This window comes from Electrona antarctica (assembly GCF_951216825.1).
Source record: "Electrona antarctica genome assembly, contig: scaffold_1110, whole genome shotgun sequence".
NCBI lineage: Eukaryota > Metazoa > Chordata > Actinopteri > Myctophiformes > Myctophidae > Electrona > Electrona antarctica.
In genome coordinates, this window is record NW_027638090.1 from 81 (window position 1) to 17,500 (window position 17,420).

Genomic DNA, 17,420 nt, shown 5'->3' on the forward strand with positions numbered 1-17,420 from the left:
ATTTAGTCAACTAAAACTAGACTAACACCAAAACATTCTGGGTGACTAAAATGCGACTAAAACTAAATGAAAACTATTCAAGAGACTAAAACTAAAATCTGCCGCCAAAAACAACACTGGTGTGTGTGTGTGTGTGTGTGTGTAAAATGTGTGTGTGTGTATGACATTATATAGATATGTTCTAGTTACGTTCTTAGCTTGATAAATGCTTTTTATATATGTGATGTATTCCCATGCTTTTTGTTCTTGCTTAATGTAAGTCGCTCTGGATTAAGAGCGTCTGCTAAATGCCTAAATTGTAAATTGTGTGTGTGTGTGTGTGTGTGTGACTGTGTGTGTGTGTGTGTGTGTGTGTGTGTGTGTGTGCTTACCTTGCTGTACCAGTTAAGGCAGGGCTGCACCACATCAGGGTCTTCGATGCCATGCAGCTCTATGTACCAAATGCTGAAGTTAAAACTAGGACCCCAGGACATCAGAGGCACTACCGCAGAGAAGGGATAGGGGGCGGCAGAGGGGGGCAGAGAATGGTTGGTTATTTGTGTGCATTTAAATTTGTTTGAAAATTCAAATAAATCCAATGGCAGTCCCTCAGTCAAATTTAGTCACATTTGTTAAAAGTGCTACAGAAGACTAAATGAAAGCAGAAAGCTATAACACTGACTATTTCCATAGAACAAGGCAATCAGAACTAGAATAATATAAGGGAGGGATGCAGAGTAAACACTATGGATGTGCCGATGAGACATTTTGGCCGATAACGATATCCAATATAATGAATTGCCGTTATGGCCGATAACCTCCCATCACTAGTTTTTACCCAAAACCTTTGTGGCGGTGGGCAGATACTTTACCACTACGCCACCCGAGCGCCTGAATCCATGCTGTTGAGAGAATATAAATAGGCTGGTGGGCCAAGTGAGCCACCCGAATATTACTGTTCTCACCTATTTTGACAAATCTGCAGGGAAACATCTGTTCGTCAATCTTGTGCTTCAAGGTGAATGTCTCCTTGTTGTAGTCATTCTTAAGGCCACTGGAAGGAAGAGGTAAAGACATTATATTCTTTATGGTACTCACAGGCACGGGGCTGGGCTAACTGGCGCCCCCCCCCCCCCACCCCCTCAAATCGAAAATGTTCTTCCCCCTTCATAAAATATCAACCGCGTATTATTAGATTTCAAAGCATGAACAGCATACAGCACTTTCAGACTGGCTGAAAGATGTGAACAACACACTGTTATCAACAATACTTAACAGCATGAGAGAGAGGCCGCGTCAACTGTCACCGTAAACACGACAGACGGACAGATGGACAAACCATCCATCCGTCTGTAGTTGGCGCCCCCCAGTGGTTGGCGCCCCCCAGTGGTTGGCGCCCCCCAGTGGTTGGCGCCCTGGGCAATTGCCCACTCTGCCCAGCGCATTCCGCCAGCCCTGGGTACTCATGCCAGGGATTTACTGGCAAGGTATAACGTTTCATTGTTTATAGTCAAAACATATCACTACAAAAAAGGGGGGGGGGGGGGGGGGGAAGCATAGTGGCTGTTCCCAAAGGGTAATGAGTTTCGGGTGGCTTTGCAATTAATTTAGGGCAGTTGAGAATTAGCAGTAGAAATAAAACATTAGTTGTATCAGAATCAATAAAATGTAACTAGAACAAATTACATTTTCTAAAGAATATTAGTATAATTTGTTGCTAATTCTTCTTTGTTGTATGACCATTTCATAAAGGAATGAAAATGTTAGCAAAGCTGTAAGCAATATGTTGGATTTAACCCATTTTGGGTGGGAACCCCTTTTGGTGTTTTAAGCATTGTTATACTTTAGCTATTGAAAAATAGCAGGTCTACAAGCTCGTAGCGCGGCACCGAGTGCCGCGCTACGAGCTTGTAGGTCTGCTATTTTTGAAAAATCGTGAAAATGTGGCGCAAATCCTTGAATATATATTCTTTCAAGCCAAAGTTTTTAACTTAAATCTTTGCTTCTGGGGGGTCCCTCCCTGGAACAACATATTTTCAGATGGGGGGGTCGGCGGGCCAATTACATATAATCTTGGGGGTCCTTGACATGTTTGAGAACGACTGACATAGAAACATGGGGTTTTTCAGAAAACTGTCAGGATTTAGAAGACATTTGTAGAATCGTTCCCAGGTCAAAATGGGTTAACCAACACAATATATTCCAGTATCTTCTCACCTGGACAGAAGTTCTGTCATGTTCTCCTCACTCATCCCGCCAAACACTTTGAACTTCTTCAGGTTACAAACATGAGTCTTCTCATACTTCCCAAACGTGATGCTTTGAACGATTGCAGGCCGTTCTAGTTTCAATATTAAGTACTGGTAAGAAAGCAAAAACAGATATTAAATTATTAGTAATTCTGGACAACTGCAGAAATGACTCGTGTTGTAAATATAATATATATATTCACAAGTACAGTACACAATGTGTTTAACCCATTTTGGGCAGGCACCCCTTTTGGTGTTTTAAAGCATTATGTTATACTTTAGCCATTGAAAAATAGCAGATCTACAAGCTCATAGCGCGGCACCGAGTGGCGCGCTACGAGCTTGTAGGTCTGCTATTTTTGAAAAATCGTGAAAATGTGGCGCAAATCATTCAATATATATTCTTTCAGCGTGTTTTTAACTCAAATCTTTGCTTCTGGGGGGGGTGTCCCTTAAACAACATATTTTCAGATGGGGGTCGGCGGCCAATTACATATATATTTTTGGGCGTCCTTGACATGAAATATTGAGAACCACTGATATAGAAAACATGAGTTTTTTTTCAGAAAACTGTCATGATTTAGAAGACATTTGTAGAATCTTTTCTCAGGTCGAAATGGGTTAACATGTATTTTTTTCCATTTGATAAATATCAATACATGGTTTAACAATGGAGGCATATCACATGTCATTTGTTTCTTATCTATACAGGACAGTTAGTCAGTGGTGTCATGCTTGTAGCACGCCGCACCACGGCGTGGTACCAAATACGTTTTTTTTCACACGCACTCGCAGGTACGGCACGGAACGGTGCACGCGCGTGCACGGCACTGCACGCTAGAACGTGTCCCCAAAGTAGCTAAATGGTACATTTATATAGCGCCTTTATCCAAGGCACTTTACATAGATTGTGCATTACATTCACCCATTCACACACACAGTCAGTCATACACGGATGGCGGCAGAAACCATGCAAGGCACCAACCAGCACACATCAGGAGCACTTAGGGGTTCAGTGTCTTGCTCAAGGACACTTCGACACTAACTCTGGGGGAGCCCACAGGGTTCCAACTGGCAACCTTGCGGTTTCCATCCAGCCACTCTACCCCCTGAGCCACCGCCACTCCCAGCTCTGTTGGGCAGCCCAGTCGATGGAGCTCTTGCCCAGGCTAGGCTTTAGTTTCAACACAGTATTATGGTGCTAGTAACGGCTGGTAGAGTGTGTCGTTACCATTTATCCCATTTTGGGCGGGAACCCCTTTTGGTGTTTTAAGCATTATGTTATAGTTTAGCTATTGAAAAATAGCAGATCTACAAGCTCATAGCGCGGCACCGAGTGCCGCGCTATGAACTTGTAGGTCTGCTATTTTTGAAAAATCGTGAAAATGTGGCACAAATCTTTGAATATATTCTTTCACAGCGAACGTTTTTAACTCAAATCTTTACTTCTGAGGAGGGTTCCTGGAACAACATATTTTCAGATGGGGGGGTCGGCGGCCAATTACATATAATTTTTGGGGTCCTTGACATGAAAATGTTTGAGCAGCCACTGACACCACTGACAAAAACTGTCAGGATTTAGAAGACATTTGTAGAATCGACCTCAGGTCTGAATGGGTTAAGGTCGTTTGAACTTGAAGTAATTAATTTGTCACGAGTTGACACTATAGGCTACATTATCGGACTTACTACTTTTGTGTTTGCGTGTCTAAAACAGGCTGTTCTGTGTGCAGGAGCTCATGTGTGTGCATGTCGTGTCGTGTGTGCACGTGACGTTATTAAAATGCCGTGGCGGAGGGGGAAAAAAATAATCACCATTACACCACTGCAGTTAACAAGAAATCACTGGGGAGACTTAGGCCGAAAATAGTCTTATCTAAAAATAGGGCGGCTATTTTCAGATGTAGAATAAGAGAGAGATTGGAGATTGGAGCCAGAGTCCAGAACACAGAGTCATGCTTTTACATCAGATCTCTGAACAGTTACTGATTGGATATTTCTTACAATAATGAGCCATCAGGGAGCGGACCACCATCAATATTATGCTTTGGTGAAACTTTAACAACAATGCGTTGCCATTCATTTGTGTGTCCATATCTTTGGTATCAATGTCATTCTTTTGACATAGTCAGGATCTGGCATAAGAGGGCATACGTGATAATACAGCCTTGAATTCTTCTCAACATATATTTTTTATATATATTTTTTATCCCACAATTTTGTAACCCATTTTTCACCCCTGTGTCAATTATCTAATGTGATCCTGGGCTCTACACACCCTCCGCCAACCTAGTCCCCATATATGGGGGACATGGGGAGAGCAACGGACTTGAACTCATGCTTCCTTCATGCCTGAGTGTCCAAGCTCCTTTACACCTGACAGGGGGGAGTTTCCCTGGTTGGACGTAGCGTGTGGAAGGAACACGTTATTCCGACCAGTTCCTTTCCCCTCCATCAGGCGCCCCGGCTGGCCAGGGGGAGGCAGTTTAGAGACCAGGATTACTGCATGTTTTTTGATGTAAATTCCAAGCCCATGTGGAGTCCCCGTCTATGTCAAACCCACTGTTATAGGTCCTGGGGGGGAAGGTGTAGACATTAGAAAACCACATCTCCTCTGACACATGCAGAGAAAACACTGCCCCTCCCAGTTCTTCTTTTTTTTTTATCCCACGATTTTGCAACCCATTTTTCCACCCAGTGTCAATTATCTAATGTAATTCTGGGCGCTACACTTCCTCTGCCTACCTGGGGAGGGCAGTGGACTGACCTCATGCTTCCTTCTATGCATGAGGAGTCCAAGCTGCTTCTTTTCACCTGACAGGAGGGATTTTCCCCCGGCCGGACCCGTCTCCACGGTGGTGGGTAGGAAATGTACCCCTGCACTAACCCGGATGCATAGGCAATGGTTCTGTATCATTCATGAGGGAAATAATACACTGCTTACATAACATCTGTACGCTGTGGTTAATAACCTATGTTCTGAAAAGCTTAATTTTCTCTTGCAAAAAATAAAAAATAAAAATAAATAAAAGTTCCTCTGCTCCTAAACCACAAAAAGATTACCGTCAGTGTGTGTCAAGACATTCCATAACCCATTTTGGGCGGGAACCCCTTTTGGTGTTAGCATTATGTTATGCTTTAGCTATTGAAAAATAGCAGATCTACAAGCTCATAGCGCGGCACTCGGTGCCGCGCTACAAGCTTAAGCTTGTAGGTCTGCTATTTTTTTTAAATCGTGAAAATGTGGCGCCAATCTTTGAATATTCTTTCAGAGTGAAAATCTTTAACTCAAACCTTTGCTTCTGGAAGGTCCCTGGAACAACATATTTTTAACGACTGACATAGAAACTAGCTTTTTCAGAAAACTGTCAGGATGTAGAAGACATTTTTAGAACCTGATCTCAGGTCAAAATGGGATAATCAATCTTAATAATAAGGAATTTGCTTATAGGAGGTGATATGGCGCATCAGCCCTGACACAGCAGTAGCTGGCCACAGTGGCCAGTCAGCACAAGCTGAAGTGCCACTGCACAATGACCATGAGTATCCTAACTTGCTGCAGAAGGAAGGAACTCAACATGATAGACAGACAGACATAAATTGGCTACCAAACATGGCTGTTGTGTGGATGGTATAGAATTCATGGCTCAGGAGACACTGGAGTTTACCCACCCGGGCAAAAATACTTGGCCAGTCCACAGAAGTACCTACCAACAAGGGGCGAGGGCTACGAGCAGCACCTGCCATTTTATTCTCAACCATCTTCCTCCCCAATTGTTGGGAAATTCTAGTAGGAATACCACTGCAGTTCCTTAGTAGTAGGAGTAAGTAGCCTTGCCGAGCCATGAGGCCCATGGGGCAGTCGCCTATCTCCTGTTTCTGTAGCGTGAGGCAGCTTGATGTACAAGTACACCCCCTGGACATGACGCTAGTATGACGCAGGGACTTACCCCCAAATCCAACCCTTGATGCTGAGTGTCAAGCAGGGAGGCACTGGGTCCCATTTTAGAGTCTTTGGTATGACCCGGCCGGGGATTGAACCCCGACCTCCCAGTCTCAGGGCGGACACTCTAACCACAAGGCCACTGAGCTGCAGTTCCTCGGTGTGTGAATGGGTGAATGTAATGGACAATCTATGTAAAGCACCTTGGATAAAAGCGCTAAATGCACCATTTACTGTTATGACATTCAAATGCAAATTTCTCTTGATTTGGTGAATTAATAAGGCAGAGTATTTGAAAAACTAATTTATCAGACTACAAATACACTCACATATACCATATATAATATATATATATATATATAAACGTAAACAACACTGGTGGTGTGATTTTATCCATTCAAACTGGCAAAGCATCCGTGTCACCCGGAAGAAAATATTTTGAGATGGGGGTCCGTGGGCAAATACATATTATTTGGGGGGTCCTTGAGATAACCTGATGAAGGTCTATCAAACCAAAACTTTATTCCCTAATTGCATTTGAATACTTTTTGAAGAGTATTTCTTTCACCAGCGAGTAGCCTTACCTGTGGTGGGTAGTTGCTTTCAGAAGACCACCTAGAAGACTGGTCGTTGGGTTTATCAACCAAGATGTTTCTACAAATGAAGGGGCGAAAATAGGTAGGGTTTGTTTGGCACGATCATGACAATCAACTTGATGATTTATTGTCATGCAAATTATTGTGATGTGATTATTATATAATTGTGCTTTTCGGCATTAAAACATTGGACCATCAAAATAAAAAATGAAATATATATATATTTCTGTTAGGCCTTTAGGCTTCGTAGTTTAGTTTGTACAGGAAAGAGAGAAGATATGACAAATAACTTACATATACAAAGAAATGTACTGACACATGTAATGACTATACACGATTATGAAAAATTGCGATTATGTAATAATTGTGACAGCCTATTAACAACCAGGTCAGTGTGAGTGTGAGTGTGTGATAACTTAAAACTGTGATGGAAAACATTAAACCAATATGGTTTTTTTATAGCCTGATTGATTGAAATATTTATTAACAGTTCGCAGAATTACAGTACATTTCAAGCACAACTCAATACAAAGACTTTTAACTGTTGAGTGGACAACCCAATAAAGCATTACACTTGTTTACAAGAGGGTCCACCTTGTTCAATTCATCAAAACATTTAGAGACGTACAAATAGACACTTCTATATAGCCAAAGAACAGAACAGGAATTCATCATAAAGGAGGTAAAAAGGGAAAAACCAGTATGAGATTCAGTCGTGCTATTACGGACAGTGACAGTGACAACCGAACTCATATTGTCCACTGCGTCCAGCTGTTAAAACAGGTGATAGTGGTAGCTATACAGTAGGTAGCCCCTTTCCATTTCGGGACTCAATTTGTTACCTTTTCTGTATCTAAATAGGGTCCCGGGGCTATAGATAGATAGTATAGCCATAGGCTATACTTGCTTATACTACACAAACACACAGTCTGAGGGCGAACCTAAAGTTGTAGCTTGAGACAACAACAAGTGTAACGAAACAGCAACAGACAAATAAATGTTCTATATCGTGGCTATAATAATGGATGATGACGTATACATTTGCGATGTGATTGTATAACTTTGGGGAACCCTTTATGTACAGAAATGGTTCTTCCTTGGTTGGTGATGATGGGTGGTTTGGTGGTGGCACTAGGCAGCAGATAGCTAGCTGTCTAGTGAGCCTAATAGTAAACATTGACAACCTGCTTTTAGCCGCATCTGCTAACGTAGGGGAGTCACTTAACGTTCGCTCGTTTTGTGCTGACACCGTGTTGTCACGTGGGCGGGCGGAGCGCATCTCTAGGCCAGTGCAGTTCACTTGAACTACCAGAATACCAGACAGACAGCAGGCGTTATTTATAATTTCGCGCATTCGAATGTTTAAGTTATTGACCCAAAAGCACGTTATTAACACCAATAGCTACCGGCGGGCGAATGCTGGGCTCCCAACTCCACCCACCCAACAACTAACTAAACCCCGAACGTAATGTCAACAACAACAACAACAGCGGGCCGCAGCTGAGCGGGCACATAAACCAAACGCGCCCTCTCGTGAGATGCTAGCTTTCAACAACTAGCGAAGCTAGCTTTGTGTGGATCTCAACCAACCCGAGCTCTCAGGCCAGAGCACTACTAGGCCAGCCGGGGGAACAACTGCATGCACCACCCGGTCCGGTCCGGGAGAGCGATACAAGAACACCACGCTAACCACGAAACACCCAATGCATAGCGTCTGGCCGTCTGTTATATGTGCATTTTTACTCACTCCGGTAAATATGTGGAGGAATACGAGCTCCATTTAAAAACGCTGAAGGAGAGGACTCTGTTCTCGGGAACGACAGCCATCTTGTTGCACATAAAATAACAAGCAGGATGCTAACGGGGCTAATGCTACTAGCATCAGGCAGCAGCGGCGCAACCCGAGACGGCTGAGCTGTGGGACGTGACGACACATCTTAAAGAGACATGTATGGGGTTTATTTCCCTCTCTGGTGGTCAAAAAAACATTTAAAAAAATCTTCGTGCCAACATTCTTTAATATTGTGTCATGTCAAATCAATGTACGTTTGTTTGTACACTCGGTTTGAAATGGAGACATTGAGATAAACCGCTGATTTTACTGTGTGTGTGTGTGTGTGTGTGTGTGTGTGCCCTTTTGAAAAATGTGCTGGCACCGTCAGGTGACCTCGGTCTTAGAAGAATGATGAATCATGTGGTGAGTAATGATGGCACACTGTTGGCACGATTCCAGTAAACACGAACTCGTTTCCGGTTACTGTATAGTATCTGACAATCACGACCCCCCCCCCTCCCTCTGTCTGCCCCCCCCCCCCCCCCCCCCCTCTGTCTGTCCCCCCATCCCCGTCCCCCCATCCCTGTCTGTCCCCCTCCCTCTGTTTGTCCCCCTTCCATGTTCGTTCTCTCTCTCTCTCTCTCTCTCTCTCTCAGTCTCTCCCTGCTACGAGGTTCGATTGATTAATCGAAGTATAGTATGTATTAACAGTTTCCAGAATTACAGTACATTTCAAGCACAACTCAATACAAAAACTGTCAACTGTGGACGACACCATAAAGCATTACACTTGTTTACAATAGGGTCCACCATGTTAAAAGGTCATTGGTCCATATACTGCATGGTTATAGCATGCATGCAGTGGATCAAAAGTATATCGTCATTTACTGTTGAATAAACCTCCCCCACCCCCACCTCTTATCGATACGTCTATTTTACACTGCACATGAAGCTAATTTAAGCATTTTGTTCCACAGCGCTGTGCCAGCATAATATAATAACAAAATGTCAACAAACTATTGCTATTTCATTTTCATACGTTGACAGGTTGAGGACACAAAGAGGCCACTTGTACTTGGCAGTGGCAGTGTCACTTCACCGGCCCTGCCGCCCTGACATGGGAAAGAGAGAGGGGAGAGCATATAAGACAAAAACCGAGCCGAGGGAATGGAGAGGTGTCTTTTGTTGGTGAGAATTGTAATCCCCTCTAATTCAAACCACAGGGGGTCCTGTCTGTGCGAGCCACAGAAACACTGGGCTTCTGGTATGTTCACACGGTCTCTCGGCTGGCAGTTTGTGCATGGGGCAAGGCCCGCACTCACAGGAGCAGCCATTGGGAACTTAGCCCATTCTGAACGGGAACCCCTCTTGGTGTTATGTTATACTTTAGCTATTGAAAAATAGCAGATCTACAAGCTCATAGCGCGGCACCGAGTGAAGCGCTACGAGCTTGTAGGTCTGCTATTTTTGAAAATGTGGCGCAGACCTTTGTATATTCTTTCAGAGCGAACGTTTTTTAACTCAAATCTTTGCTTCTTGGGGGGGTCCCTGGAACAACATATTTTCAGATGAGGGTCGGCGGCCAATTACATATATTTTGGGGGGGGTCCTTGACATGAAAATGTTTGAGAACCACTGACATAGAAATAGGTTTTTCAGAAAACTGTCATGAGGACATTTTGTAGAATCGAGTTCAGATCTAAATGAGTTAAGGGATGGATAGGGGGCTACATGGTATTATAGACACAGCTCTGCCCCACACTATCGGCATTATGTTACACATAACTTAGCCTCAGTTTGACTTTGATTACTGTATGTCCCTGACTCCCTAAGATCTTAGTACCACAAGGCTCGGCCCATGTCAAAAGGACGATAATGGCTTTCTTTCTGTCTTTCCAAGTGCACTTCCAGCACTTGCGGCAGGCGCCTGCTTCACTTTACTGCAAATGGAAAGGGCAGTAGTGGTCAAGTTTAATTTGTAAGGATGTAAGCCTGGTCAATGCGGGGTCGACAAGAGAGAGACAGAAAATGTTTTTTATTATTAAGTAAAACTGGCGAGGTCAACCTTAGGTTAAATGGGCATACATTTTCAGACATGAATGTCTCTCACATGGAGTAAACTAGACGTAACATTGATTTAGGTTGTTCATTATTGCGCTGTGACAGAGGGCAATATAATGTTAGTTAAGCTATAACGCGGAAGAATGTATAGCCTACTGTAGGCTATGTAAACAAATAAGAAAACAGAAAAATATAAAATCAGAGACTATATCCAAAGAAGGTATATAGGGTATATCATCATTTTCCATCCAGCCATCTTCAACCGCTTATCCGTAGTCGGGTCGCGGGGGCAACAGCTCCACCAGAGTGCTCCAGACTTCCCTCTCCAGAGCAACATTAGTGACTTCCTCCTGGGGGATTCCGAGACGTTCCAAGGCCAGTGAGTCGATGTATTTCCTTCAACTACGCCTTGGTCTGCCCCGGGGTCTCCTCCCAGTGGGACGTGCCTCAAGGACCTCCCTAGGGAGACGCCCGAGAGGCATCCTAATCAGATGCCCGAACCACCTCAGCTGACTCCTTTCCAGGCGAAGGAGCAGCGGTTCTACTCCGAGTCTCTCTCGTGTGACTGAACTTCTCACCCTATCATCATTTTCGCTTTTGGCATTTCACTTTACAAAGTGAAAATGATTGACATAGAACAATTTACTGGTCCAAAACTCCAGTGCACTGAACACTGAAAGTATGACACATACTGTAGGCTAGCCGCTATACTATAGAGGGTATGCGTGTGACATCATCGTACCTGGAAGTTATGCGGGAACGCCCACTGAGTGGCAAAAACTACTTCCTGGCCTTGCCAGCCCATTCATCCAAACAGAAAAGTCCTGTCTGATTGCATTAAACAATGTTAAACTCACCAACATTGCAGCTGTATGTAAAGCTTGAATTATCCTCTTTCTATCTGCAAAGATAGAAGTTTTTGTTTCATGAAAATCCACCATAGAAATGTTATGAGCTACTTTCTGTCAAGAAATGCCCTGCATTTGATTATTTTTTTCAAAGTGTCAGAGTTTGGAAGTGCTTGTATTCAATAACACAACATTTTGCTGCCTCCTGCATTATGTGACATTTAGAAACAGGTGGTACGCAGGACGGTTGAGTGATTTCCAACGAGCGCTTCCAAACTCCAACACTCCATGCTGCTCAATGTTTTGCCACTCAGTCTAGATGAGGGGGGCGTGTCCTGATGGGAAAATCATGCATGTGCATACTCTCTATACAGTAGCTGCTGACGGTATAGAAAATGTACCTCAAAGTCACAATCATGTGTCAGACAAGTCACTGTATGTACCGGTAGTTACTGTATTGTATTCTTTAATTCTGCCTGACATTATCTGGATGCTGAATCGTGCGTGGAGGCGGACCCTCCGGCCCTGAGATCACCTCTTTAAACTATTTCCCAAATGCATTAGTCACATCTTGTAATGATGTCATAAACACGACATGAGATCATTTTGAAGATGTAAGAAATGACCACCGGAGTAGCCGGCCGGCCCCGGCCCAGCCTATATGGCACCATCTCTCTGCAGTCCGGGAATCATCATTTTTTTATCCGCCGTATAATTTTCCTCTTCTAAAGTTAATCTATTATATAGGGTAATAGTTCTATACTTAATATGCTAATATATTTGTATTCTTTGAAGTAGCTATAGTCTATTTTCATTCAATTAATTCATTAATTTCATTCATTCGTTATTTAATTTATTTTAATGACATGTCATCATCTGACTGCCGGGCCGTGCACTATGGTGCACACAGACAGCCTGCCGTGACTGCGCAAGGAGCGCATCGCGTCACGTGGGAGGTCCCTTTAAGTTTCCATTGACACTCGCACAGCCCGCACACACACACACACACACAGAGAGAGAGAGAGAGGCCTGGGTGAGTGTGTCACATGGACATGATATAATGAAAAGGCAGGAACAGGAAAGACAGAGTGTACTGTACTCCTGGCATGATGAAAAGGGATCTAAATCTACGCAATCATCTGCAAAAAACACCCAATAGCCCATTAGATTACTGTCTACTCCTCCGCGCTGCGCACCACACAGAGAGGAACAGGAACACACGGGCCAGCCAGGGGCGGTGCGGTCCACAGAGCGCTCCCTCCAGCTCCGGGGGCAGAATGCGTCTAATCACACTGACTGTGTGTCTGACGCCTGCACTGTGCACTGCAAGCTTCGCGCAACTGCACCTGTCAGACTACGAGAGTACGAAACACACACTTTTTTTTTAGTGGGAGAAAAGCGTCGCCTGCAACGAAGCACTTGTTTTTATCCATTCGTCACCGCGAGGAGCTGCGAAGAAGGAGCGCATTTCAGCAGTGAGTGAGTGAAGTTGAGTTATAATATTTTTTTGCAGCGGCTGCTGGGGTTTGATACGAAGGCTGTACTGCGTGCATGCAGGGCTCTGTGTTCTGGCTGTCATTCTGACTGGAAGTAACGCAGGTGTTTTTGCGTTGCTTATGTGTGATGATGGGTTGTCTGTCTGTCTGTCTGTCTGGAGGATCCCCGTCGAATCCCGTCTATGTTTTTTTGTTGTTGCGTGGGCTCTTGTCTCCATGCAGGGAGATGCTTGTTCGTGTTGTGCCTTTTTTTCCCCACTCATGGTTTTGCCAATGTCCGCATTCCAGGTGGCGTTGCGCAGATGGAAATGGAAGTTGAAGTAAACAAGTGGATACGGAGGCCTTGTTGTTTATATGACTTTAGGAAAAACATTGTTTTGATGATCACGCCACTTGATAGCTATCACGCCCCCCCCCCATTGCTCCCATGCTACGATAACCATATCAACTTGTTGATTATTATAATTTTTTATTATACCTCGAGTATGAATTTGTAATATTTCTAAAATCTTTTCAAAATGTGATGATTTTTTTTTAAACTTTTTATTCTATTCATAAGCCATAAAATCTGGATAAAACATCTGCAAATATAGCCTAAATGGTTAAATCATATATAGGCTTCATCGATTCTTTAGTAGCCTATTATTTGCTATATATGCCTAAAAACATATAGGTTATGAAAATGTCAGTTTAACATATGAGGACTTTGGGGGGGTTTGTTTATAGCAAGGCTCCAATCCTATTTGCATATGAGGATGTTTTGCAAATAGCTCATGTCGTAGATTCATATCTTGTAGCTATGGGTGAAAACATGCATGCACCTGACCGCTTTTAACGAGCTGCAGCGACGCTGCATGCCAGCCTGCTGCTGCCACACTTATTGCGCAATGACTTCTATACACGCACGACAGACACGCACTGACGCAACATCAACATTTCGCTGAATCATTTGACATAACACACATTCTCATCTTCATATTATTGATAAACAACTCCGGACCATGCAACATTTCTATCCTTCAGGAGAAGGTTTTCTCATGGCGAGTTGCTTTTATGAAGATACTTGCAGTTCAGCATGCTCCTTAATCCATTTTGGACTGAGGTCGATTTAAAAAAAAAAAGGCTTCTAAATCCTAACATTTTTCTGAAAAAACATGTTTCTATGTCAGTGGTGCTCAACCTTTTTCATGTCAAGGACCCCCAGAATTATCTCTATTGGGCCCCATCTCAAAATATGTAGTTCCAGGGACCCCCCAGAAGCAAATATTTTAGTTAAAAATGTTCTCTCTGAAATGTGTGCCACATTTTCACGACTTTTCAAAAATAGCAGAACTACAAGCTCGTAGCGCGCCACTCGGTGGCGCGCTATGAGCTTTTAGATCTGCTATTTTTCAATAACTAAAGTATAACATTACACTTAAAACACCAAAAGGGGATCCCGCCCCAAAATGGGTTAAGAGAAGCTCTGGTTTGCTAGGTGGCTGTCCACTGTGTCCAGACATAGTCTCCGAGGCTATCCAGACATGTCATGAACAAGAAGAACGGAAAAACGGACTACAGGAAAGTGGTTCCTCGTCTTGGGTATATATTCCAGGTCAGATAACTTTGGTACAAAGTGCTTGCTCATGCAGGAGAATTGTTGGGAGGAAAAATTAAATAATCATCTTTTCAGTAATAATGCCGAAAAGAACAACTAGAACAGCCAGATACAGTATCAGAACTTTACTGTACTGTAGCCTTTAATACCTGGAAAAGTCAACGCGTATTCGCGTAATCATGTATTTCAATATCAATATCCAAAACTGTCTCTCATATCATGATATTGAGATATTGTCTATAGCCCTAATGTAAAGTGTCATGAGATAACACTGACGTTTGTTATGATTTGAGGCTTTATTATCATTAAGAATGACTTGACTGATCCGTATAGATATCCCATATCATGATATTTCAACTTTGCATAGGCTCCCCTATACAACCAATTGTTATTAAGTACTTACAGATACGAGTATATGTTTGTATATATTTTTACTTTTGGAAAAAGTGTCCCATTTCAGGGACACTTTTTCCAAAAGTAATGTGAGATTTGTGTTATGTGAGATTTGGATCCAAGGATGGATAGATGTTGGTCATCTTGAGTTTGACATGTTTAAGGCATGTAGCCTAGCTTAAATGCTTTGTTTACAATTACAATATCGATCGACTCGCGTGCTGCGAGTTCGACTCCCGATCCCGACGGCCTTTGCCGCGTGTCTTCCCCCCATCTTTCTCCCCATCCCCCCCCCCCCCCCAGCCCCCCCCCATATACTTACTTACTCCTCTTCGTCCCCTATGGGTCATTAGGCTTCAATGAGCGCTCTCCATTGCATCCGATCCCTGGCAGCATGTTGCGCCTCTCCTCCCCAGGACAGGTTGATCTGTTCCAGCTCCTGCGTCACAGTTCTGCGCCAGGTGGTCTTGGGCCTCCCAGGTTTTCTTTTTCCTGGTGGTGTCCATCTTAAGGCCACCTTAGTGATGCAGTCCTGCTCCATCCTCAGTACATGTCCTATAGCCATCTCAGGCGTCTGTGTGTAATGTCCTTGGTAATGCTCCAGCTCCCTGTTTGTTTGTACAGATCATTGTTTGATATTTTATTCGGCCAAAAGATCTGACATATATACGTCTGAGGCATGTCTGTTGTGGAACACTTCCATTCTCCTAGTGTCTGTTTTGACCATCAGTCTCCAGCTCTCAGAACCATACAGCAGAACAGACTTGACATTGCTGTTGTATAGGAGCATCTTCGTTTTAAGGCTATATTGTTTTGATCTCCAGATGGATCGGAGTTGGGAGAAGGCACCCTGAGCCTTTCCCAGCCTTGCTTTCAGGTTCAGGTTCATTTATTTGTTTGTCCCCGAAGGGCGATTTGGTTTACAGCAAAGCATAACAGGCAGACACATGAATCGCATAAAACACAGTAAAAACAACATGGTACACATAGAACAATAAAAACAGGATAGCAGTTCAAGGTTTCAGTGTAGCAATGGAAATTCATAACAGCGACAATGTTAGGCACGAAGGAGAATTTATACCTGTTACTTTTGGCCCATGGAACCTTTAGGCGAAGGCCGGAAGGAAGCAGCCTGTACTCAGAGCTGAGGGGATGGGAGTTGTCCGAACAAATGGACTTGGCTTTCTTAAGCACCTGGTTTTTAAAGACATGATCCAGGCTACTGAAATGTACTGTGAGGCCGTTCTCACAATCCTACCTAGCTGGTTTTTGTCCTTTATGTTCAGGTTTCCGTACCAGCAAATGATGGAGAATGCCACAGACGAAAAACAGTCTAAGTCCACACTATTGATCCATAATGTATAAATGATAGATAAGGGGTCAGGACAACGAGGCCTTTTCGTGGAGGGGTCAGAATGAAATTTGGACTTAGACTGTTTTTCGTCTGTGGTACTTAAGGAGATAATTGACTCAATAAAAGCACTGTAAAACAGTTTCATTAGAGATTTATCGACCTGAAATTTGGCGAGCCTCCTCAAACAAAAAGTATGTCTTTGATGTCTTTTGATGCCCCCACTGTCCTTACTGATAAGGCTGCCCAGATAAGTGAAATCTTCCTCTCCCCATTTCCTGTCAGATTACTTTCAACTAGGGATGTCCCGATACACTTTTTGTTGCTTCCGATCCGATCCCGATACCTCAATTTCTGTGTTAGCCGATACCGATACCAAATACAGATACCAGTGTCGTGATCTCATGTTGTGTTTATAGCTATATATCTCGTGTTGTGTTTATAGCAGACTCATCACTCAAATGAGCACTTGCAGTTTGGGGCAACTCCAAAACAAACTCCAACATTTTATTTACCTGCCATAGTGTCAACCCCTTACCCCTGTGTGGGATCTGTGGTTAGACTGGCATATTCACAGATACCGATATGACCCGATATGACAAATAAGGGCCGATCCGATACTTTTCCCGATACCGATACAGTATCGGGACATCTCTACTTTCAACCTATCAATAAAGGCAGAAAAAGCAAAAACAAATCTTTAAAAAAGAAAGAAAAATAAAGCACTGTAAAAGTGCAACCAACTCCCAGGAACAGATGCCCGAATCAAATACCTCATAGCTAAACATAACATATCATATCAATTAAAGTGGTCCTTGTAAGGTTAACCTTGTGTTATTATACAGCAGGGGTGCCCAAAAGGTAGATCGTGATCTACCAGTAGATCACACAGGCTGTGCAGGTAGACCACATGACATGCCCCTAAAATATATAATTTAAATAAATAAACTATTTTTGGCATCTGCCACTTGAATTAAGGTGACTCACTTGATTGATTTACATCAAAAAGGGCAGCTCAAAACCACAATGCAATATTGTTTTTCCAACAACAGTATTACAAACTTATATACAAAACCAAATTCTACCAATTCCATTTCCTCCTCTATTTTCCATTCCAAATCCATTTGTCTAAT

General features: G+C 43.2%; 1 protein-coding gene across 1 annotated transcript; it reads right to left on the reverse strand.

Moving 5' to 3' along the window:
- Positions 1-371: 371 nt before the first annotated feature.
- On the reverse strand, positions 372-8,676 carry LOC306918394 (muskelin-like; the record flags this gene model as incomplete). The annotated part of the gene is made up of 5 exons (XM_079531293.1): positions 8,515-8,676; positions 6,756-6,825; positions 2,197-2,339; positions 945-1,033; positions 372-481 (listed from the first exon to the last, which is right to left on the reverse strand). Coding segments are annotated over exons 1-5 (504 nt in total), but the record flags the coding sequence as incomplete, so codon positions are not given.
- Positions 8,677-17,420: the final 8,744 nt, after the last annotated feature.